The sequence below is a fragment of the Lineus longissimus genome, chromosome 7, assembly GCF_910592395.1.
Source record: "Lineus longissimus chromosome 7, tnLinLong1.2, whole genome shotgun sequence".
Classification (NCBI taxonomy): domain Eukaryota; kingdom Metazoa; phylum Nemertea; class Pilidiophora; order Heteronemertea; family Lineidae; genus Lineus; species Lineus longissimus.
This window is the reverse complement of record NC_088314.1, coordinates 10394496-10419733: the sequence shown is the minus strand read 5'-3', so window position 1 is coordinate 10419733 and position 25238 is coordinate 10394496. Positions and strand designations below refer to the sequence as shown.

The following is a 25238-nucleotide window of genomic DNA, read 5'->3' as shown; positions in this document are numbered from 1 at the left end:
CCACCAACGATTGCATCATCAACGTAATTTACAATATTTCTCGAACCATGATATAGCGATGGAATGATGATAGAAGTCTCAATTTAGCTGCAAATGCAATATCATACGTACTGCTTCCCGCATGGATTTCAGTTCTTGAGTTTTCCGTGTACTCATGCGCTACCACTTGTCGTCCGAACTACAATATAAAAATGGTCAGTGCCCGCCGTCGAGCGCGATATATCGCACAACACGAAGGCGTTATCAATCTCGATTGCAATTGGTCAAAAGTGTCAAGGCGTTCGCGTCACGTGGTCATGCAAATTGTATTATATACCTGTGTGAGACCTGGGGTGGTCAATCCAAAGTCAAAATGAAGCTCTCGGTGGTTATTCGAGGGGAAGTACTCCCGACTTTAACTTTTGAGGACAAAGAGCCAATCAGACAGGTTGGAGAAAAAGCTCTTAAAACGTACAAGCAGAAGTCGTCGAGCCTCGTTGAAAAAGATGAGAAGGTCTATGAAATTCGTAAAACTAGGAGTGGGGCCATCCTGGATCCATTCGACCATATCAAACAGGTTTTGGACGATGACGATTTTGTATCCGTTGGTAAGCATTTTATTTCGTGTATATTTAGAATCCCATAGATACTCTCTGTTTTATTTTATAGTTGCTATGTTCCACCTTCCACCATGTATTTTTATGATATCCGGTAATCCGGCCAAACAAATAGTGGTTACATTTGTTTCACACGATAATTTGGCCTTCTCTTATGTAATATGTTGCAATTGGCAGGTCAGACATTCACATTAAAGGGGAGTGATCCCCTCAAGCAACATCATACATGTATTGTAAATGGAACAAAATTTTGTTCCAAACGCACCTGGAACAAGATCGATAAAGTCGCCGCGTCCTGGGACAAGATTTTCTAGTTCTTGGTCCCAGGTTTTGAATTTCATTGGAATAATCTCTACTTGTCGCCAGAGGACGCCTTGGAGTGTGAGCAATTAGTGGACTGTGCTCGTGACACTACCCCCCCCCCCCCCCAAAGATCAGTCCCCTTTGATTTCAATATTGAACTTGACATTTGAATTTTATAGTTAACCAATAAGAAAGAAAACGCCTGGATTAGCCAGGATATGCAAGTTGGGAGGGGGGGTTGAGCTAGTATAGAGCTTTTAGCTCCCTTTTCAATTGACGCATAGCCAAGCCGTTTCGTTTTGCACTTTTGTAGAGGAGGCCTATATGTCTAAATGACCTAATAATGAATCATACACGGACTGGTCTGACATTGATTCTAAAATCTCACAATGTCTAGTGTTGATGCGAATAACTCAGTTTGAGAGAGAATGAAGTATTTCTATTGGAATTCTTAGAAGCTTTTTGACATTTTCCTTTTTATATCAGTATACATTGTGACTGTGTATGAGCCTTGGTAGTCTACAAATCTAGAGCATGAATTCTTTTTCGTACCGTGATAAATATCAACACGCTGTGCATTGCATTGTTGGGATGGCTTACTGGACTTTGCGCAATATTTCGCCAAAAAAGTATTCTACGCAACGGTCTCTAGGTGACTTTTCCTATTCATAATACACAGCCTGTCCATCCTAGATCGTGGTTACATGGGGAGTAATCGTTGTAAAATCAGGCCAAACGCAAAGACAGTTAACCCGGGTACCACTATGTTTACGATGCGAACAAGCCGTGTAAATCATTATCAGCATTTTGTTCATTGAACATTTGCGGGTACAGCGTCACAGGGAGCAGCATTGAACGGAAAACAGGTTCATATCATATTCAGACAACGGCTTGTAACGGCCACACAGGAAATGATTCGTATCAAAAACCGACGATCAAAACTATTCGCTTGCTGAGAGTATACATTACGCGCATACAATACATTCAGACATTTGAGCTTCCAAGCTTTGAGAAATAACAGGTCATGTGCGAATTTGGCATGTAATTTTGGTGATTTACGTGAGTACATTTTCAACCCCGAAAAGTGTGAAATGAAGTTATGCTTTTATTTAGTAAAAATCGGTAGGCATGTCCAACAAGACATGTGTCTCAGCTGCCTGGGTGGATGTGGGTCATCACTCACTGGTGACTGACACCATGTATCGAACTTGACGTACCGGGGTAAAACATAATGGTCGCTCCCCCATTTCGCTCGTTTCGTTTCGTTGCGCAAAGTCCAGTAAGCCTGTTGGGATTCCCCTTCCCCAGTTTCAACCTCGTGATAGGATTTTTTGCCTTGGTGAGTTTTAGTCCATTTTTACCCCTTTAATCTCTCCTCAGCCAACATCAGCCGCACTAGCTGCGACTCTCGAAGCCAACGGGCTTGTAATGAGTTAAAACAGCGTTTTGAAGTATGAAATGCACAAATAAAGTAATAGGACCTTCTAAATATTGCACATATTAAAGAGGAATCCATTCATTTCTTGGCGATTTTTATCGACAGAAGCCGGGGATAGAAATTCATTACGGCTGCTGTTTCATCGATTCGAAAATGATACCGTAGATGGCTACAGAAATGTTTGAAATGTTTTCTATACGCTGAGATAATAAAATAATACTGATGGCATCAGTAATGTGACATTTAGGCGGATTGAAAGTAGGTTGCCATTCACTTGAAATGATTAACAAAACATGACCATCATTTTGAGCAAGGGCTGATTGGACGCGGTTAAAGCTTACGTCATCAAGCGGGTTTTTGAATTACACAATTTAATTTTTAAGCTTTTAGCACCCTCTGGTAGTAAAAATTTGAATTCTTTTGTACAAAACATTTTTTTGATCAATCACAGAACACATAGAAACTGATTTCAGAATGATATGACCGCAGGTCGTCGAGAAACAGACTAGAGATTCACCGAGCTTCGGTGGACGCCACCTGGTGAGGTCAGAGCGCGATGATTTTTGGATCAGAGGTCGGCCAGAGTTACTCGATCACCAAGTTTCATGACTCTGCCTATTACGGTTACATAATGTCGGGCATAAAACCAAAAGGTTGAACAGATGGACCGTGTGACTGACTGACATACGCATGCCACTTGAATAGCTATTAGACGTTTGGTCAGCTGAGCTAAAAATTGACAGTTAGCAATTTCTGCCTCGTCGGATATACCATATAAATGACATAAATCATCAGTTGATTCTGAAGAAAGTGGGCGTCCCACGAAAAAATTCTATGGTGGATAACCGAATAAAAAATCGTTTAGAATTAAGTCCGCAGAGCTGAACACATGGCAGCGAGTATAAATAAGTCTATTTCAGCCTCAAAATCTCTCTTACATATACAATCTTTCCCCAACAGTGAGTTCAGTTCGTTGCGCGTATTTTGCGACATTTTTGCTTCATCAGAGACAATCTGCAACAGTACGGTAGAGTGACTCACCCACTCTCTTGATTACAGAGAGTCGCCCGGAAATGGCCAATAGTGGTTACACACTGGCCACCTGGCGGGAGCTTATACATGTACGTACGGACAACGTATATAACAGAAATTGGTCGTCGATTTTCAAACATGGAATATTGTATTGAATTAAATCTGCTTGTCAATACTAACAATCAAATTTGTGTAATTTATGACTGAAATAGACAACTCATATGAAAAACCAACTGAATTATTTGCGTGGTTAAAACACTAAAACTTATCCCTAGCCGAAGATCCTGCCACTCCAAAATTCTGGTCAGGGATTACGAAAACAAGTCTGGCGGCGACTGGGATCACGTAGGGTGTTGCTTTGGTTGTGGGTGTGGAAGGAGGGGTCTGTAAGCATGTTTACGCAAGTTGTAACACTACGCACTCATCGCATTTGTAGTCGAAACGGTCACCGCCGTGTAGCGGAAAAGATGGGAACCAGTCTAATCACATGCCTGGGGAAACCGATAAAGGCTAAAAAATAGAATGGGTAAGAAATGACGGATTTCCCCCCTAAAATGGCCTTAGCTTTATTCAAAAACTGCCCAGAAACTACACAATCATTCGTTACAATTATTTAGCTGAATTCGTTACCAAAAAATACGTCTAATTCGCATATAATTCTATCTGACACGCATTTTTTCGTTCATCACACCGTCCTGGAATTTGGGGATTCCCCGACAAGCCAAAAATAGATTTGCTAGAAGAACAACGGATTTCCCCTCTTAAAACCACATTTACATTCATCAGATACTACACCCCACAAACTATACAGTAACGCATAAACATAAGATATAACCATTCATCCATTAAAACAATTATGTGATTCTATTTAAAACGACTTATCGCTTACGAAAGGAACTAGGTCGCAGATTTTCTGACCGATTATAATGGATACTTACGTGATCCAATAAAATCATTTAGAATCAGGCCCCCGACAGCGGCCGCCTCAGCGCCACCACGCGGGGCCTAATGGTATCAGGCTAGGAGTACGGTGGCTGGGACAAGACATGGTGATTTTTTTCTTTTAATGACGACGTTTATTTTTTATCTCAGGCGTCTGAGTTAGTAAGTCAGGCTTACAACCTCTATATCCAGGGGTCAATGCACTCCCCACGCCCGGTGGTCCTCTTATACCCCTTGACACATCTTAAACTCAAAACTCTGTGATTAGTTAATGACAATTTACATAAATATCGATGACGTCACTCGCTATCACATGTCATTTTATCATTAGCTTATGATAATGAACATATCAAATTTTAATTTTGGTTCTGATAATCATATGAACAGCAATCCAAGCCTCCAATGGGTTGAATTCTCGCTCTTGACCTTTGGTGATAATTACTGTGTTAATATCCCCAATGTGGCAAATAAACAATAAATTGCACTCAAATATTTTACACTAAACTAACTAGAATATCAATGACAAATATTTACCATTTGCTGCATGATTATTGTGAATTAACTGCAACAAAAACTTTGTCATCAAGATTACATGACAACCACGTGGATTTGTTTACACGGTGGTACTATCTTAAGCAGGTTGCAAAATATTGTATTACAATAAGCGATAAAGAATTTATTTTAGTATGTTCGTACGTGTCTTTATTTATGTCTACCATAGGACGTGTTCTCAAATTAAAACTTATTTGGTGGGCCACAAAAATGTTTTTGACAAGTTGAAGCAGTAGTGACACGTAACGGCCAACTAGACGGGTCAGAGGTCAGACATACTACGCCCCCCCCCCCCCCCAATTCTGGCGGTGACTCAGCATATGACATAGGCGAGTATCCAGGGTCTAAGGTACAGCCATTTTGAATTGCTAATCAAGTAGACCCGTGATGTAGAGGTTACCTGACTTTAGACTCTTTCACCAGTCTCACTCATCACAGAGACTGGTACTTGACGGCAATTCACTCGTCATGAACTCGATTTGGGGGCGTAAGCTTCTGGTGTCCGGTCATGTATTTTTCTGTGGGATGGGTAACCTCGATCCAAGTGAATATTCTGCAATACCAGAGCGCTCGGTATGACAGTGCATACACTGTGTGCACTGAAAATGCATGGCTCGCCTCGGGTAAGTCAACGAGTCTTCCTCGACCCTCCGCTGCGCGGCGGATAGGGTCGAGTTACCTGGACTAGCTAAACATCTTTCCGTACGTTGAGGATGAGGTGACCTATAGGCCTATTACCTTTTAGTAACATAGTCGTCCTTTAGATGGCTTCACTAGTACCTCGCGGGCGGTTACATGTATTATAAGGATTCTAATGTCTCTTTGAGTAATAATCCCCCCCCCTCCAGCCTGGCTCCCCGGGCGGTTAGGGTGAGCAGGATAGGGCTTGGGTTAGGTAGGGTTTTGGTAAGGGGTAGCACTATATATACTATATATTAAGGATTGGTGAATATGATGCAGAAAATTTCCAAGCAGCGCTCCCCATTAGCTACAGTGGTAGAGCAATGGACTATCGATCCGTAGGTTCCCTGTTCGAGTCCCGCTCAGGATGTTTTTTACTTTTTGCTAGTTATAACTTAGAGTTTTAGCAACCTCATTCTGAGCTCCACCGACTTACAATGGCATCCATCTTGAACTGACCAGCCTCTTTTTCGTCCTCAAAGACACCTGTCGGTGAAAAATCGACTAAAATATTTATGAAATGGACAGAGATTATGCTACTGAAGTCCACTTATTTCCCAGAAACTTGATGTTAACTACACCCAATTATTTAGATGAAGAGCTCGAACTACAGAGCTACCTCAGAAAGACAGAAGATTGACCACACATTATCATGAAATAAGTGGTGTGACAAAAGAAATCTCGCCGGGCAAATTAAATCTAAACTTGATCTACAAAACAAGCCACACAGTTCTCTTAAGTTCTTGTCATCACAATAAAAGAAGTTTTGTCTATTCCGTAAATAGAGTAACCTTTGCAAGGCCCTTAAATGCTCTATAAAACTTTCAAAAATGAGGCAAATTCACTCATTTGATGAGCCAAATAATCGGAAAAGATCAGAATTTTAGCAATGCCAATGGCGCCAAAAGCGACCACACGAGGAGAAAATAGGCGGCGCCACCTGAAAATACTTAAAGGCCAGATACAACCGATAAAAAACAGGGATTTTCCCAAAAACAGACTGGAGACAGTCACACTCTCTCGCTGTAGCTCGAACTAAACCAGGGCTGGGGGACCAGGCAACTCATCAGCAGATTGATAATTCTTGCATCATCTTCTTTTTTAGTCTTGGCGAGTGACCAATTGAGCCCAGCAACAGGACCAGCAGAAGGGCCATACGCAGGAGTCGAAGCGTATCCTTTTTGAATAATGACTGATGATGATTGATTCATTCTGATTTAATACTAGCAACAGGCCTTTTGGCTGTTGTAACCTTTACAAAGGGTAAAAATCAACTTGGGATGAGAGGAAATTATCATTATAAAAAACACAGCAGAAACTCTCTCTGCAACTCAGTAATGACATTGATGACTTCATTGGCTACGCCCTTTGTAGAAGGAACAGGAAGTGTGGATCTTTTACACAGCCTGCCAAAATAAACTTTTTTTTGAATATTTGAATAACGGGTAAAGAATCCTTTTAAATTGACAACTTGGACTTGGGATATGTTATTCATACAAAAATGGCATCTCAAATAGGATCATTGGAAAGTTATCAAAGTACTATAAACATTTCGCTAGAACGAAATTAACCGTAGGCCAAGCTGAAATTTACAAGTCATGTTCAAAACTGCCTCACAACACTCGCAAAATCACTTACATGAACTATACATGTAGATCAGCATTTATGTGGCGGCGCATGCAGCTGCATTATCCTACTGGTTACCTATGCCCCGTGCCCACGTTGTCCCTTAGAATGCACTTCACAGAAAACCACTTACGATTGGCATCTGTTTTAGCCCTTCTATATAAATCTATTGGGAATAGGATTTTTTATAGCGTCTGCCTTAACCAAGACCACAGACCTGAATTTGTTATCCCTGCAAGAGATCAGGTAAGTAGCAGTTTCATTCCTTTCAAATAGTATTATATCTCAGAATCAAAAGGGTTCCGCCACCTGTCCGGAACGCATCCCAAAGAGGCATGAAACCCGGGACGTATAGAACACGGGACACATATTCGACTGTTAACCTAGAAATATCTGTCGCCATTTTATTTGGTAGTTTCGTCTGATTGCAACTTGTCGATGTACTTTTCCTATAGCACCATTCTGACAACACCGTAGCAGTAATTTCAATCAGATTTTAATTTTTTGCGGCCATTAAAAGTATATTTTTGGCGACTTTCTGCAGATGCGAAAAATATAAGACATGCAAACATTTCCGGAATTATATATAATTTCTTATTTTCAGTACATGTTTCTTGATGGGAATAACTTGACCACAGATGACCTTATCCGTCTCGGAAAAGGCAAATTCCGGATCAAGGTATGGCGTACTTGTACTTAAAAACTAACTAGAAAAAAGTACCCGTGGGCCAATACCACGTTTGGTGGGGATTGGTTCGTTAGTTTGGTTGCAATTAGCCGGTGCAGGTAGCCTTGACGTTTTACGTTATGACCTTGACCTTTGACTTTATGACCATGGTCTTTGACCTCGTCAATCTCTTAAGGGCGGGTCAGGCTTTATTTATATGTATGAAAAATTTCGGCAAACGGGCCAAGGAGCTGCGAGTAGTCGTAGAACAAACAAATAATCACAAACAGAAAATAAACGGTCATCAAATTATACCGTGATGTAATGGAGCTGCTAGCACTTTTGATATACCACATAAGTACCAAAAACATGCTTGGCCGATTGTCAAAATTGTTTAGTTGGTATGAAACCTCCCTTATTGGGCAACTTTGTTTAATAGACACCCTATCTGCTCGTGAGAGTATTGGCCCCAAATCAGTCATTATACGATTTGACCTCTGTAATAAGGACACCTTTTTGATTCTTGACAGCATTGTCAGTGCCAAGGCATAGGGTGCCTTAATGGAGAGGTTCTACTGTATTTGCAAACTATATAGACATCAATTCGACCTGTCGTTTGTGCTCTGTTGTCATTGCCTCTATCATCAAGCCTTCAAGGTGCCTTTTTAATTACTGTACGTTAGTTGTAATCATCAGCCTGTCGTACATCTAAATGTAGTATGAATGCGTTTTTGACCGTAAAACTCCATTTCTTTTGAAGTTAACTGACGAAGCAGAGGAGAAGGTCAGATTGGCACGAAAAGTTGTCGACGACATTGTGAAAGGGAACAAAAGTAAGTGTTTTCTTTTTCAGTTGATTCTAATTTTTGCCGGTTGAACGTGCGTTACTTCGAGAAAGATCTTCACGTCATTGGACTGTAAGGACCTTCCGAGAGGTGACTATTCCAGTCATCATACGATATTTGCAGTCAAAGCACACATTGTTTACTTTTGTCAATGTGCTGCTGCCTCATTAATAATTTCATCACATATGTAAATGAAATGGCCAGGGCCATTGTGCTCACCTCTTGTGAAGGATTGATGGATGACATGGAAAGTGAATTGAATTGTATTGAGGTAACTACAGATATGACAAAGCAGGAACCTGGAAACATGTATCTACATCGAGTATTACTTCACCACTACTAAGATCAGCCAATAGGCAATACACTATTACCATATCATGCATTATTCATTACTTCTTAGGCTATGTCAATCATCAACGACCCTTTCAGCACCTATTTTCACCTCTTCAACCTAGAAATCAATCACTACACTAGAGTGTGGAAGGAGATTTCAAAGTCATTAATTACTTCTACGGCCATGACTTGAGATCACAACAATATCCAGCTTCAAGAATGTTAAAAAACACAGAAATTTCTGCGATTTCCCCAGTTCACTGAAAGCAGACATGTTTATTTTTGCATTCTAGTGTATCAGAATGACACCAGATGGCATGGTCGTCCTGATCAGTGCATTTATAGTCACTAGGCTGTTTTTGGTTTTAGCCTTTAGTGGCCAAACGAAATATCAAACCGGACCGAAATTTGGTGCCCAAGGGTATTTCACTAGGAGGTACGATTGTACCAAGTTTTAAGTCAAAAGCTTCATTAGTTGCAAAATGTGCCAATATCAGCCAATTTACGCTATTTGACTTCTACGACCTTTAAAAATAGGTCAAATCAAAAACCCGTACGATCTGTTATGTATCTTTATGAGATGTACCTGTGATAAAAATTTGGCAATGATCCAGCCATGCATTAAGGAGATATAGCACTTTTTGTGTTTACGGTTTTAGCCACCTGGTGGCCAAATCAGGAATCAGACCGGACTGAAATTTGGTCACCCAGGTGTCATTACATGGGGAAATATGTGTACCAAGTTTCAAGTCAATAGCTCCAGTAGTTACGAAACGTGCCCTGCTAACGGACGTCGACGACGACGACGGACGACGGACGCCACGCCAAAGCAAAAGCTCACCTCTCAGAGAGGTGAGCTAAAAATAACAGAAATTAAATGGTTTGATTGTTATATTTACAATAGTTCCTACATCATAAAGTTCAACTTCAAGACGTACATTTAAAAAATGTATGTACCAGATGTAAATAAGAATGTGTAGGTTTAATTTCTAATTTGAAATCTTTCCGGAGATTTAGTTTTCGTCTTATTAATTTTCAGTTGTGTACGGCATCACAACCGGTTTCGGGGAATTTGCCAATGTAACAATTGAACCAGGAGAGCTCGTGTACGTATCCGTGTTTATTTACTATATCTTTCAAACGCAAATCAGGTTTTTATTATTTTTTTGAGCCTAAAAGTGATTGTCTTGTTGTCTGAGATCGATTTTTTTCCCCATTAGACTGAATTCTTTAAAATGTGTCTTAATTATTTGTTTAATGCCAAACACGATTGAAACTGTGAGGAACTGAGAGTAATCAAACATCATGGTTTGGGGTTCAACTAACTGTTTAATGAAACCACCATATATATAATATGCGGACAATTTGATTTAACCCAGACATTTTGGAAATACTAAGTTACCCCGCAATTCGAAAGCATAAATTTCTACTTTCAGTGAACTACAAGAAAATCTCATCAGATCTCATGCATCTGGTAAGTATTTTGATTCAGAATTTATAACATACAGCCGAGTGGAACCTCTTTAGCTGATACCTATGTTAGGGGGACACCCTCTCTGTTACGGACACTGATTTTGGTCTCAAATTGGTCATGTCCATACAATGTAACCTTTGGAGTCAGGACACCTCTCTATTATGACAGTATTTGTCAGTCAGAAGAGGGCTTATTGTACATTTGGAAGATAGCAAATAACTAGATCTTCCTGTGACCCCCCCCCCCCCCCCCCCCCCCCCCCCCCCATTACATAGCAAATCACTTGTGCCAAATTTCATATTGAGAAAATTAGGGGAGTGTGCTCCAAATTACAATATTTTCCATTAAATTTCGAACACAAAACTGTACCTACTTAGGTAATCAATATCCGAGTTCAGGTCTGATTTCTATGTACATGTAATGAGAGGATTGGCTTCCTTGCCTAATAGACAGTTAAAATTAAATGTACTCAAAATGTGATTTTCAAAGACTGGCAGTTTTTTCCCGAACATCCCGATATTTGATTATTGATGTGAATTATGTTTCAGGCGTCGGACATCCTCTCAGTCCAGAGAGAACACGCATGCTGTTGGCACTTCGGATTAATATCCTATCAAAGGGACATTCCGGCATCTCACCCGAAACTTTGCACCAGTTTATTGATGCATTTAATGGTAAGGTGTTTCCCTTTCTTTACCACTGTAGGTCCGAATAGCGTTTGAATGAAGGTGACTTTATTATGTAACTGTTATTGCTCAATGGAAATTACTTTTCACTGTTTCTGAAGTTGTTTCCATAATAAAGCGCCATGCATATTCTATGTAGCATTTCTGTAGGTCCTAAATGATCAAAAGAAGGGTGGCTTGTGTTGGTTAACAACTTGGATAGACAACGACGGTTGGCGGTGGCTGCGTTTACTTCTATCTGAATGGGTACCGTAGATCTATTAGACATCTTGTTACAATCAGTACTCAACAGCAAGAGGTGGTCGGGTTTAGCTGTCTTTTTGCCAAAAACCCGCATATTTAGCTTCACCCCCAAGGTATTTGGTGAGACAACTAGATGCCTCCAGTTCGGTATCCATTCATTAAATTAGATTTGGACGTTTCTCTTTCTCCGTTCCAGCATCCTGTTTGCCCTGGGTTCCATACAAGGGCACTGTAGGTGCCAGTGGAGATCTTGCCCCCATGTCTCACCTTGCTCTTGGTATGATGGGGGAGGGAAAAATGTGGAGTCCCGAGACTAAATGGGGTGAAGCCGGACAAGTAAGTTCAGTTGTTTTATAGTAAGGAAATGGAGAATTGACAGTCTTACACCATTCAAAGTGTCGAGAAAAACGAGGTCCAGCCTAAAATGGAAAGGCGATCAGGACCACGTGTGTAAAGGCAAGAAAAAGGTTGTGTCGGAAGCTTATGATAAAGTTGTAATACCGGTACCGAAAATATATAAGCGAGCCTTATATCTTTTTGCCGGTACTGAAATTATTGATCAGCCAACCATTCTGACTCGGGTGTCAGTTCAAGAACTCACAAGTTTTAGTTTCTAAATCTCTACTTCATACGGTACTTCATATTGACATCTACCCGATCGTCTCACAAGATGGCAGCACAGAGGACGGATGAGACGCCTGTTACACCCGTCCTAAGATTCAGGTTTTTGATACTCCTACGTCATACATGTGCATGCATGTACAAAAAATATCGAGAGACTGAGTATATTGAAAACCACTGGTGCCAGGATGGTTATATCTGCCATTTTAGAATGACGTCACACGCACGTGTTCGTGGCACGATGCGGACATGGTGCATCCTCGTATAATCAGTGGTTTTCAATACATTCGATATTTCAAACCCCTAGTGAAAACATGCCGATCTACCGTCGTCGTGCGTTTATCCATCCTTTACCGCCGATAAACTCCCCCTGATCTGCCGTCAGAACGGCTAAATCTCAGGATGACATGCTGTGGCGTGTTACATGCATATGTGACATCAACCGTCCGAGAATAAGATAAAATCAAATTATTATAAAGACATTTAATTAAGCATGGCAGACATGACTGATCATTATCCGTCCTCTGTGCTTCAATCGTGGGAGACGATCAAGTACTAATCTAATTGACAACCTCATCAGATGTCCCGTAAAACGTGTTGATTTTTGGTACTTTACAGGTTCTTAAAGCTCACAACTTGAAACCAATACAACTAACCGCAAAGGAGGTAAATGAAAATCATTACACTAAACAATGTCGTAGAAAGGTTATGACACATCAAATTTTCATGTCAGTCAATGACAGTATTGGCAAGTAGAATTTTGCACCAAGTCTCAGAAACTGAAATGTTAAAGCTGAAATGTAATATTTCATTACTTTTTCGGTGATTGAACGAGTGTTAGACCATGGATTGTTTCATAACAATCAGAGGTCAATGCAGAGAGTCAGAGTAGCGTTTTACGACATATTTGATATCCATATAGTAATGACTACCTTCATTATTTTCGTTAGCCTGATATGTTTGTGACTTTCACAAGAGGTGGAAGAATCGCGAACTTTAAGGGCGATGCTTAACTTAATGGAAAATGCACCCATTCGCAGAAATAAATGGACGAAGAGTCTGAAAAATGATGCTTTTGGTAACATATACGGCCACAAAAAAGTGGTTTGTAGTATTAGCTATTGTTTCAGGGTCTGGCTCTCATCAACGGTGCTCAACTCATTACAACTCTTGGAGCAGAAGGTAGGAATTCACAGTTTTTGAGTAGGCCGCCGATCCCGGTTTTTTGGCATAGGCTTACTCCGTGCGCAGTGATAGTGTCATGAGGCTGAATATCATCGCTGCTTTGGAGAATGGTTCTTTGGTAGACCTAAGCCTATAGTTATTTAGCTTGCAGTTTGGTAGCACTGGAGAGCTGGAGACTCATGCATTGCATTTGTGAGTCTGCCTCGGGATTGGCTAATAGTGGCTACACATTGGCCACCTATATCGGTGGTTAATACTTAATACTTAATAGAACAATTAAAACCTATCAGTTTATTCCGAGGCGATGATCGTGCCACGGCAGAATCCTTTCGAGGAAAACACAAATAAAATCGTTAAGAATTAGGCCCACGGCAGTGGCCGCGTGATGCCTTATGGTACTTGGCTAAGAAATCTTCAGGCCAAATGTTCAGCTAGTAAGCATGGAGCATCATCAAGGTATTGTGTCAAAAAAGAAAAAAGTTCAGGGTAAAATAAGGTATAAATTAAAACTTACCTTCAGTTAGTTATCAATACAAAGTTTCATTGTGTATTCATGAACGGCCAAAGTGTTCGTACAACTGTTAGTGTGACGATGAATGTATGATATTATATGACATTTATGATGATTCTACATTAAGGAATTTCTTTGAGTTATGACCCAGATAGCATTTGACCCAGTTATATCTGAAAAATAGGTTACTATGACCTTTTCATCGGTGGCCCAACAAGGAATCGGCAAAGCATAGCAATGCATCTTGTATACGTTTTCTTCCACAACAGTTAATTGCCAGGCAAAAAATTGAATGAAACATGAAATAATAGTATTCCAACAGTATCAAGTATAGATTAATACATACTTGATGATATACATGTATATGTGTTGCTGCACACCAATTTAACATCTCTATTGCCTTCGATAGCTGTTGAAAGGGCATCATCCATTGCAAGACAGGCAGATATTGTAGCTGCGTTAACCATGGAGGTCCTGAAAGGCAACCCAACAGCCTTTGATAGTGGTGAGTGTAGAGAGTCCAATTAGCATAAAATTATGCCCCTTCAGACTTGACTTGACAGAGAATAGGCCGTGGGCCTAATCCAAAAAAGCAGTTTTTTTGTGGCAACGTTTCGGGGGCAGTGTGAAAATGTCTTTGTGATGAATTAAGTGATCACATCACAGTAACGTACGGCTTACGGGTATGTTACGCGCTACGTACCCAACAAGGGGCAATCGCGATGATTTGACACATATACTCTACATGTACCCTCAGGTAAACATGGTAAAGACCATATAAGCTTACAGCTGAGCGAAAGAAATGATCGAGTACATTTTAATAACCCCAGTTAGGGTATTTATAAATGGGTCCACTTCAAGAAATTTGGGTCAAATATGAGCAATCTATGGCCGCGATTTGATCCCAAGTTTCACGATTGGGAATACACCAAATGAGCGAAAATTCACACGACATCACTCATGACGTAGGTGCAACACATGGGGCAAATTTAATTAAATTCAACTTTCTGTCTTATATGAGATCGGTTATTAGAGAAACAAACATATGGCACAAATGAGTTTGAGACAACAATTTCATGATACTAGTATTCGCTGTTTTGGCCTTCACTTCTGTTCTGACTATGGTGAACTACCGTGATCATTGATTCCATTGATATGCAGTTTTAGTATGAAACGTGAAAATAAGATTAGTTTCCAGTAGGCCTTATTTTTGAAAAGTGTTAAATTTAAGGCCGGGTCTATTTGGCAAGCGGCTCGCCGAACAGGCATCTTTTTTGCCCTGCTTGGAGAGCCGCTTGCCAAACAGCACTAAAAATCAACTCTGTTCGGCAAGCCGGGCTTGCCAAACAGGGCAAAAATACTACCCTCTTTGGCGAGCCGGAGAGGTTACAACATGTTGGCCAATCAGAGAGCAGTGACGTCATATTCGAATTTATATGCGCATATTTAACAATGGCCGACTTCCCGCTCTCGATTCAATTTCTGTTACTAAACTCGGGTCAATAATCCATGAAGAAGCATGTACATGTACATGATTGTATGGATTTCCAAAAATGTTATAAACGTGATTTAACTGATAAGCATGCATGTTAAATGCATTAGTGTGCATTTCTAAAGGCGTTTCACTGTAACTCCAGTGTTGCTGACCTTGGTTGCTGACCGTGTTGCCACGAATGATAATGAGCTCCTGGATGGTTGAATATGCATGAGTTCGGCTCTCCATCTTGGGCAGCAAAAAGGCGCTGTTTGGTAAGCCAGGCTTGCCAAATAGTCACTTCCTAAATTTAAACAAGATAGATAACATACGCGCAACACGCGCTAAGGTTGCGCATTTGCGTATCCTGTGCGCAGGGTAGCATGTAGGCTGCGCGCAACTTACGCGCGCATTCAGGGATATAAATTGTGTAGCCACCTTATAGTGATCACGACAACAGCATTTTTATTCTGCACCCGCAATATTGTCACAAATTCAAAATCCAAGCCTATTTTTAGATATGGCCCTCGACCTTATACAAACTAAGATGGATGTTTCAAATTAACATCGCTTCTCTGTTGTCACCTGTGTGTGTACGGTTTCGATGCTGGTAAGATCAGTTCCTCCGGTTTTAGAGAGGGCACTCGGTCTCTTGCAGGCTGTTCCGCTTTCTACCTACATCACATTAGAATTCCCATTAACGTTTGATACCAAGAGTCGACTGAACCTGATCGCCAGCAACAATGGCCAGTTGGGGTTCCACAACAACCCAAAGCCATCTTGGGAATAAGACGAATTCCATTTGCGTGTGACAGCTCATGTCCATTGGTAGAACTCCATTATCGTATCTAACGGTGCCTTGTAAAGTTGTATGACAAATGAAACCTATTCCTCAATTCCAGCCGTCCACGCGGCCCGTCCCCACAAAGGCCAGATTGAGGTAGCCCGTCGATTCCGCTCGGTACTCCCATCGGAGATGCATCCCTCAGAAATTGCGACTGATCATAGGAAAAGGGTCAAGTTTCTCGCCCAGGATGCGTACACCATCAGATGCTGCCCCCAGGTGCACGGGATTGTTAATGACACAATTGAGTTTGTCAGGAGCACCCTCACCACAGAGATGAACAGCGCCACAGATAATCCTGTATCCTTTTACAGTTCTGATCAAGTAGAACGTTTCAGTCTATGAACAACACAATTGCGATTGACAACGAACAAAAATGTGCATGCACGTCTTCATAAAGTACATGTATAAAACGTCTACTTATTTACTCGCGTGCTGTTGATGATTTAGTCACTTTTTGGGCCCCAAAAGTCTTGTAGAGATGGAAGCTTTCAACTGTGAATATATGCGTTTGTTCAGGGTGATTCCGCTAATTCTGACGCGACAAAATCTAAAATTCCATCTCCGAAGAAACAAGGATCAAGTTTCGGGTTAACCAGGCAGAGGTGAAACACGTTATTCTCGATTTCCCGGACTTTCACTGCCGCCGAGTACAGGCAAAGATGACGTCAAATGCTAATTTAAAATAGCTCAGAGACCTTTCATTTGATACTTTGTTCCATAACATGCCGCCAAAGTGTCCATCCATGAGCCATACGCAGTGCAGTGCATTGGAATCCACAAAAACCCACTTTATAACGACATTTTGGGAACAAAGTATCAAATGATAGGTATTTTCTCAGAGCAAATTAGGTTAGATGACAGCTGAACACTTGGGCAAGATAAATAAACGGCACAAACGTGTGCAAAGGGGAGTAAACTGGAGTCCAGATATTGGCCTATTTGATTGAGACTGAGAGCTCTGACTGCACACTCTTACCATAGGCCCCTGAATGCTAATTAGCGGGATTATCGGGCTAAACAATGGGATTAGCTAGGAAATAATATATTGGGAGTTAAAAAACAAAGGTATACCTTATAGGCAAGCGAGGACCAGATTTGAAGCGAGAGACACCTCCACTTCGGACCTCTCGTACGACCAGAAAACGCCGAGAAACAGAATATTTCTTGCCCACCACGCCATCTATAACACTTCAATTTTTAATCCCATGCCTTCTGTCAGCCATCAATCGCATATTAACAACATTGTCGGCATCGTTTGATGGTGGTGAAAGCGAATAAATTCAGAAAACTCTCCGCCGACCATGGTAACCGGAAAAACGCCGACCGACCGACCGACCGACTGACCGACTGACCTGCGAACCTACCGTCATATACAGTATCCCTTTCGCTTTCTATAGCACATGTATCTGTGTAGTGCCCAGCGCAATTGACGTGATGGAGTCCGACGTGTCTGACAGCCCACGCGGTAAGGAACTGATAACGATACTCTAAAGATATGCTTTGTCTACATGGTCGGTGGATATAAAAACATGATTTGGGCCTAATCTATGCACTGTAGTTTTTCTACTCGAGTGTTTCGACCGATGCAATGCATGAACTGCAACGCGAAATATGCATTTGTTGTCATTTGAACAGCGCACGTGCGCTTGTTTACAATTTCATTTCACATGACCTGCTGCTGTCCGACATGTCGGACTCCATCATGTCCATTGCGCTGGGCACTACACAGATACATGTGCTATAGAGAAGCGAAAGGGATACTGCATATGACGGTAGGTTGGCAGGTCAGTCGGTCGGTCGGTCGGTCGGTCGGTCGGTCGGCGTTTTTCCGGTTACCGCCGACCATCCCCCTCCTTGGTAACCTGAACTCGCAGTGAATGGAATCCCGTGCGCTGATTGGCTAGAAATAAACACATAATTCTGCCAGGTCGCTGTTTACAAGCGAAAAGCCAATCAGCGCGCGGGATTCCCTTCACTGCGGTGCGATGCTGGCGTCATTTTGATTAGGTTACCAAGGAGGGGGATGGTGGGCGGAGAGTTTTCTGAATTTATTCGCTTTCACCACCATTAAACGATGCCGACAATGTTGTTAATATGCGATTGATGGCTGACAGAAGGCATGGGATTAAAAATTGGAGTGTTATAGATGGCGTGGTGGGCAAAAAATATTCTGTTTCTCGGCGTTTTCTGGTCGTACGAGAGGTCCGAAGTGGAGGTGTCTCGCTTCAAATCTGGTCCTCGCTTGCCTACCTTTGTTTTTTAACTCCCTATATATTTTTTCCTAGCTAATCCCATTGTTTAGCCCGATAATCCCGCTAATTAGCATTCAGGGGCCTATGCTCTTACCTACAATATCACGTGCCGAATTTTGAATTTGTTTTATAACGGCGTATATTTCCCTAACACATGTGTATAGCTAGTATTTCCGGATCGCAATGAGATCATTTCGGCTGGAAACTTCCATGGAGAGTACCCTGCCAAGGTAAGTTGTCACTGTTGAGCACTGTAACATCGTAATCACTGACAGTACGAGCATCACCATAGTCGATCCTAATCATTGTCAAGAATATGAAAGCTAAATCGATTTTGGGGGACTATGCATGAACAACAACAGTTACAAAGTATCATTTAAGAGCAATGCAATATTAAATGCCTGGTCCTGAGCCTCCAGTCCGTATCAAGCATCATCAACAAGTCATACGCGAGTTTCTAAATGGAACCCTATTGCAGGCACCTTTGTACGGTGGAAGGGAAGGGACATTATAACTTTTTTTTTCAAGAATTATCTGTGGCACCTCTCCCACACACACTTATTATCTGTGACCCCTCACTTATTATCTGTGACCCCTCACTTATTATCTGTGGTTCCTCACTTATTATCTGTGGTTCCTCACTTATTATCTGTGGCCCCTCACTTATTATCTGTGGCCCCTCACTTATTATCTGTGGCCCCTCACTTATTATCTGTGGTTCCTCACTTATTATCTGTGGCCCCTCACTTATTATCTGTGGCCCCTCACTTATTATCTGTGGCCCCTCACTTATTATCTGTGGCTCCTCACTTATTATCTGTGACCCCTCACTTATTATTATCTGTGGCTCCTCACTTATTATCTATGGTCCCTCTTTTAGTATCTGTGGCCCCTCACTTATTATCTGTGACCCCTCACTTATTATCTGTGACTCCTCACTTATTACCTGTGGCTCCTCACTTATTATCTGTGGCCCCTCACTTATTACCTGTGGCTCCTCACTTATTATCTGTGGCCCCACACTTATTATCTGTGGCCCCACACTTATTATCTGTGGCTCATCACTTATTATCTGTGGCTACTCACTTATTATCTGTGACCCCTCACTTATTATCTGTGACCCCTCACTTATTATCTGTGGTTCCTCACTTATTATCTGTGGTTCCTCACTTATTATCTGTGGCCCCTCACTTATTATCTGTGGCCCCTCACTTATTATCTGTGGCCCCTCACTTATCATCTGTGGCTCCTCACTTATTATCTGTGACCCCTCACTTATTATTATCTGTGGCTCCTCACTTATTATCTATGGTCCCTCTTTTAGTATCTGTGACCCCTCACTTATTATCTGTGACTCCTCACTTATTACCTGTGGCTCCTCACTTATTATCTGTGGCCCCTCACTTATTACCTGTGGCTCCTCACTTATTATCTGTGGCCCCACACTTATTATCTGTGGCCCCACACTTATTATCTGTGGCTCATCACTTATTATCTGTGGCTACTCACTTATTATCTGTGATCCCTCACTTATTATCTGTGGCTCCTCACTTATTATCTGTGGTCCCTCTTTTATTATCTGTGGCCCCTCACTTATTATCTGTGCCCCCCCCCGCCCCCACTTATTATCTGTGGCCTAACACTTATTATCTGTGACCCCTCACTTATTATCTGTGACCCCTCACTTATTATCTGTGGCCCCTCTTTTAGTATCTGTGGTCCCTCACTTATTATCTCAAATTTCAAGGTCATGTGATCCAGGATGGCCGCCGAAAAAAAAATTCTCATTATTTCAGGTGTAGGTGTCCTCCTGACAAAAAAAAATGCACATGTACAAAACAATTACATACTCTAGAATATGGTATTTTCTCATGAAAGTAAATAGTTTGGGACATTATTATTACATTTTTCAGATTTTGTGGGCCATTTGTGTGAATTAGGCCTTTTGGCTAAATTCCAATCTTTTTTGTCAAACTCTGTAAAAGAACAAAAAAAATGTATTTATTCATAACTGTGTAACTTTTTATTTGAACTAATATAACTGGTGCGTAAACTGAATACAAAGCCTTACTGTATTTCATCTTGGCTGCTTTTGACCCCATGAAGAACTGTTATCATTTCATGGCCTGGAGAACAGTAAGGGGGCAAAATGACAAAAAGTAAAAGTACATGCATTCAACATTTTAGCAATAGCAAAGAAATTAAATAAAGGAGGTATTATACAACTAACCTTAACTGATTTTGTTCGTGCTAGGTCTTGGATTATTTGGCCATTGGAATCCACGAGTTGGCAAACATCAGTGAAAGGAGACTAGAAAGGTTAATGAACCCAGCGTACAGCAATAGAAGCTTACCAGGTTAGTTATCCAAGATTTCCTATTTCATCAGTCAATCTTAAGTTCGTGCAGAGTCTATAAAGTGTGTAGCTATACGGTTGTTGCTACCTCTAGCATTGGTGCATACCATGCATCGGACTCCGTGAATAGCAACTGGGGGGTAGTAGGCTCTCGGGGGGGGGGGGGGCAGAACACCAATTCTCGCCCAGATCTACCCGAAAAACATATATCCGGTGACGTCTGGGGGGGGGGGGGGGATTGAACAACATGTATATAATGGATCTCACTGTCACTGGCCTTTGAAAACCCAGAAATATTTGAACCATGCTGAATAGGATAACATGAAGGCGCTGCAGAATTAGATTTTGAAGGGGCTGGTTAGAACCGTTCTCGGTCTCCTCAAGGTGAGAGAACAGTATGCAGCAATAAATAGCCATAAATAAAACACTGTTTTGTAATAAATAATAATTGAATTTGAAAATTTTCCAAATGTGTACCGAATGAATGATTGAATATAAATGATAACTGCACCAAGGCAGTGTGTATACATGTAACTGAATTTAAATTTGATGCTGCCCCACTTGTCCGGTAAATGCGAATGGTTTACCCCTTTAAATCATATAATATTATGCCATGCATTATTGTAAATAGAAATTATGGTTGAGTTTTGTTCATCACCGTGTTCATTTCACTCTCTTCATTTATAGAAAACCCTAACTATGATGAAACACCGAAGATGCCAGCTTTCTTGGTCAGCAAAGGAGGTCTCAACTCGGGGTTTATGATAGCACATTGCACGTCAGCTGCTCTTGGTAAGAACAGGCGGGCCTCTCAATGTGGAAAAGTGTTCTAGATTTCATGCCACACACCAGGGCAGTTTGGTACCTTAAACCCCCCCCCCCCCCACACACACCCACACATACTTCTGGTGGTAGGTACTATTCCTTATAAAGCTCATCTCCTTAATCTTTTAATTCTAACATGGCAAGAAATCAGTGAGCACTTTTGCACTCAAACAGGGTCTACCAAACACAATCACTTTTACCTTTGTTTCGCTGTAGCTGAGACAAGACCACCATTTACTACATTTTAGCAGTTAAATTGTCAATGTTTGACCACGTCGCATCAAATACTGCGTGGGGTTGTGAATCTGAAATTTTGATATGATATTCTGGACAGTCGGGCAAGTAAATGCTGAAAAGTAAACTGGTAGTTGACCACGGAAATTTTTTGATAATCGACAAATTGGACAGACGTTGATATTTCCACTCCCCCCTATTGCCAAATTACCAAAATTCAAAATTCATTTTTTCATCAAATAATTTCTTTATATCTGTAGGCTTGCAACATCAAATATCTTTTCAATACCTCTCCAAATATGCACTTGATATTTATACCCCCGCCAACGAGTTGGTGGGGGTATACTGTTTTGCACTCGTCCGTGCGTCCGTGCCTGCGTCCGGCCCGTGCGTCGGGCCGTCCGTCCGTCTGTCCGGAGTGATTGAATGAAAACCGCTGCATGGAACAAATATGTTTTTATTGTGGAAACTCACCATGAGTGGGAGGTCGCATGGTATGGTATTCAATGTCGTCACGCATCCAATATGGCTTCTAGGGCTGCCATCTTGATTTTTGTGGCGACGCCCATTTTCATTTCCGCTCATTTAAAAGAGAACCAGGGCACCCATTCATCTCATATTTCTAGGGAAGGTTCGTACCAGGTTGCCGATGGTTGGTATTGAAAATGGTCGTCGCCACTTATCCAATATGGCCGCCAGGGGCAGCCATCTTGATTTTCGTTTCCGCTCATTTAAAAGAGAACCAGTGCGCCGATTGATCCGATATTTCTAGGGAAGGTTCGTACCAGGTTGCCGATGGTTGGTATTGAAAATGGTCGTCGCCACTTATCCAATATGGCCGCCAGGGGCAGCCATCTTGATTTTCGTTTCCGCTCATTTAAAAGAGAACCAGTGCACCCATTGATCCGATATTTCTAGGGAAAGTTCGTACCAGGTTGCCGATGGTTGGTATTGAAAATGGTCGTCGCCACTTATCCAATATGGCCGCCAGGGGCAGCCATCTTGATTTTCGTTTCCGCTCATTTAAAAGAGAACCAGTGCGCCCATTGATCCGATATTTCTAGGGAAGCTCTCTGCCCCTGGCGGCCATATTGGATAAGTGGCGACGACCATTTTCAATACCAACCATCGGCAACCTGGTATGGCTAAATAAAAGCAGCCAAAAGAATTTATTCAAACAATGGCGAATGGTATCATGCCCATCCAGGGCCCTGTATTTTGCAAAAAACTTTTGTGTTAACAAAATAAAATACCAAAAATATATAAGCGAGCCTTGTAGATTTTTGGTCATACTAATATCAATCCACTCTCTGTACTCATTCACAACCTTTGCTTGCAAAAACTCTCGCCCATGAAAAAAATCACCTCTAGCCTCAAAAACATCTTTTCACCTAGCCACGACCACTGCTATACTCCCACGGCGGGGGTATCATGAGTGATTGCTCGCAATCACTGTATTTCTAGTTAAAAACATACTCACGTCTAATTGATAGGTCTGGAACCTCCAACCTATGAATATTCAATGGTGGACTTGTCTCAGCTATGCCATTCTCTCCTTTTCCAGTCTCCGAGAACAAGGTTTTGTGTCACCCAGCGTCTGTGGACTCCTTATCGACCAGTGCTGGACAAGAGGACCATGTCAGTATGGGAGGCTTCTCCGCTAGGAAGGCACTCAGAGTGGTCGAGCATGTTGAACAGGGTATGTAGTAAAGGGTTTGGCGGCCAATCGAAAGTCGCCAAATTCTGTTCGCGGTCAATTTGTATGAAGTTTTTATAGGAAAATTTCACTTTTTGCAAAAGCACCTTTGACTAGCAAAAGCCAATATTTAAAAAAGGTTTCGTTCTCTGTTTTTAGGCCTAGTCTGATATCAACTACGCTATCGGTCATCATCTGACCTCACACTGTACCCAGTCTATCCCCGAAACTTCTCACTAGACCTCAGGTGAGCTGGCAATCAGCGTGTGAACCTTAGCATTTCTGATCAGTATAGAAGTTTAAAATGTCCCAGGATAGAATGTCCGCCGGGAAATAATGGTTCCATTACGCTCTATTGACAGTCATGGTCACTATTATAGAACCATATACAATAATCGCCGGGGGGGGGGATTTTCTTCTTCCCAATCTACACCAGTACCCATGTATTCCGTCTGACTGCTAGTCTAGAGTCCGAGCCACCAGTGGCGCCTATGCCCATAGCGGCAAATATAACCATTCTTCGGTAATCGTGAAATTTTTTGCCGCAAAAACTTTCTGTTCTACAATACATGACACTGTAGCTCAAAGGTAAACTCCTATGTATTACAACGTGAAACTAGGACCAGTTTGAATTTATTCTGAAACCCCTTTATATGTCAATTTCAGCACTTGCCATAGAGTTGCTCGCAGCCTGCCAAGCAATGGAATTTCAAAATAAACGGAAGACAACCGCTCCTCTACAGAAAGTGTACGAGTTGGTCAGGACAGTAGCAAAGTGAGTTTAAAACTTCTGCAATTCAGCAACAACCGTAGTTTTGGCTCTGTCACTGTCCTTTAGGCAGCCCATGGATGATGAAACACTATGTGAGAGTTGAACAATATATTTGAAGTAAATGGAACATGGACAGCCATCGACTTTCTTCCAACTATACAGTCCTGGACAGGACGATGGCATGTTTAATCTGTTTGCAAAATTCAATGGTTTAAATATTAATTAAATATTCAATGTTCATATTTATGCTCAATAAGGATATATTTGTATTTATTTACATGCAAAACTTTATATTTCTGGCGAAATGCAAACACTGTTTGTTCAACAGAAAAAATAATTATGTTCAGTGACGGAATTCTGGGTAAAATGAAGACGGCTCTTAAAGGACCATTGGCATTATTATTGCAGTATGTTTGCTCTTCTGTTGGTTCATCAGTAAACTATTTTTCTAAACGTGTTTGATGCTTTTCCAATTTTGTTTCAGCTCTTAGATAGCAGAAAAATGCGTTATTCGTTATTTCTAGTACGCACAATTCCTGGCGCGAAAGTCCTCTCCTGCCACGTGAGAGCACCCCCAGATCCGAGTTCACTTCACCCCGCTATCAAAGCTGTATTCAGAGACAAGACCACAATTGATTTTTTAAGCCTTTTAGCAGTTAAATTGTCAATGTTTGACCGCGACGCATCAAAGAACGCGTGGTGTTGTGAATCTGAAATTTAGATTATGTTATTCCGGACAGTCGGGCAAGTAAATGGTGAAAAATAAAATGGTGATTGACCACGGAAATTTTTTTTTAATCGACAAATTAGACAGACTTTGATATTTCCACTCTTTTCAGCCAACTGGCAGAAAAAACTCAAAACACGTCCCCTATTACCAAATTAGCAAAATTCGAAATTAATTTTTTCATCAAATAATTTCTTTATATCTGTAGACTTGCCACAACAAATATTTTTTCAATACCTCTCCAAATATGTACTTGAGAGTAAAAAACATGCACTCGTCTAATAGATAGGCCTGGACCCTCCAACCTATGAATATTCATT

The 25238-nt window shown here is 41.4% G+C and overlaps 1 protein-coding gene across 2 annotated transcripts in view; it reads left to right on the top strand.

The window, feature by feature from the left end:
* Positions 1-354: 354 nt before the first annotated feature.
* Positions 355-25238, top strand: part of LOC135490898 (histidine ammonia-lyase-like) — a 31434-nt gene continuing 6550 nt past the window's right edge. Inside the window, exons 1-18 of one of the 2 annotated variants that reach the window (XM_064776476.1) lie at positions 355-587; positions 6650-6716; positions 7386-7416; positions 7775-7849; positions 8598-8670; positions 10055-10121; positions 10452-10489; positions 11038-11163; positions 11615-11754; positions 12658-12705; positions 13170-13221; positions 14145-14240; positions 16112-16353; positions 18473-18538; positions 20563-20665; positions 21352-21456; positions 23288-23422; positions 24086-24194. In XM_064776476.1, coding sequence (XP_064632546.1) covers positions 7778-7849; positions 8598-8670; positions 10055-10121; positions 10452-10489; positions 11038-11163; positions 11615-11754; positions 12658-12705; positions 13170-13221; positions 14145-14240; positions 16112-16353; positions 18473-18538; positions 20563-20665; positions 21352-21456; positions 23288-23422; positions 24086-24194 — 1472 coding nt within the window. In that variant the 5' untranslated portion in view covers positions 355-587; positions 6650-6716; positions 7386-7416; positions 7775-7777. Of the gene's footprint in view, positions 588-6649; positions 6717-7385; positions 7417-7774; positions 7850-8597; positions 8671-10054; positions 10122-10451; positions 10490-11037; positions 11164-11614; positions 11755-12657; positions 12706-13169; positions 13222-14144; positions 14241-16111; positions 16354-18472; positions 18539-20562; positions 20666-21351; positions 21457-23287; positions 23423-23578; positions 23667-24085; positions 24195-25238 lie in introns of those variants that run through there. The other variant, XM_064776475.1, reaches the window with a different exon arrangement.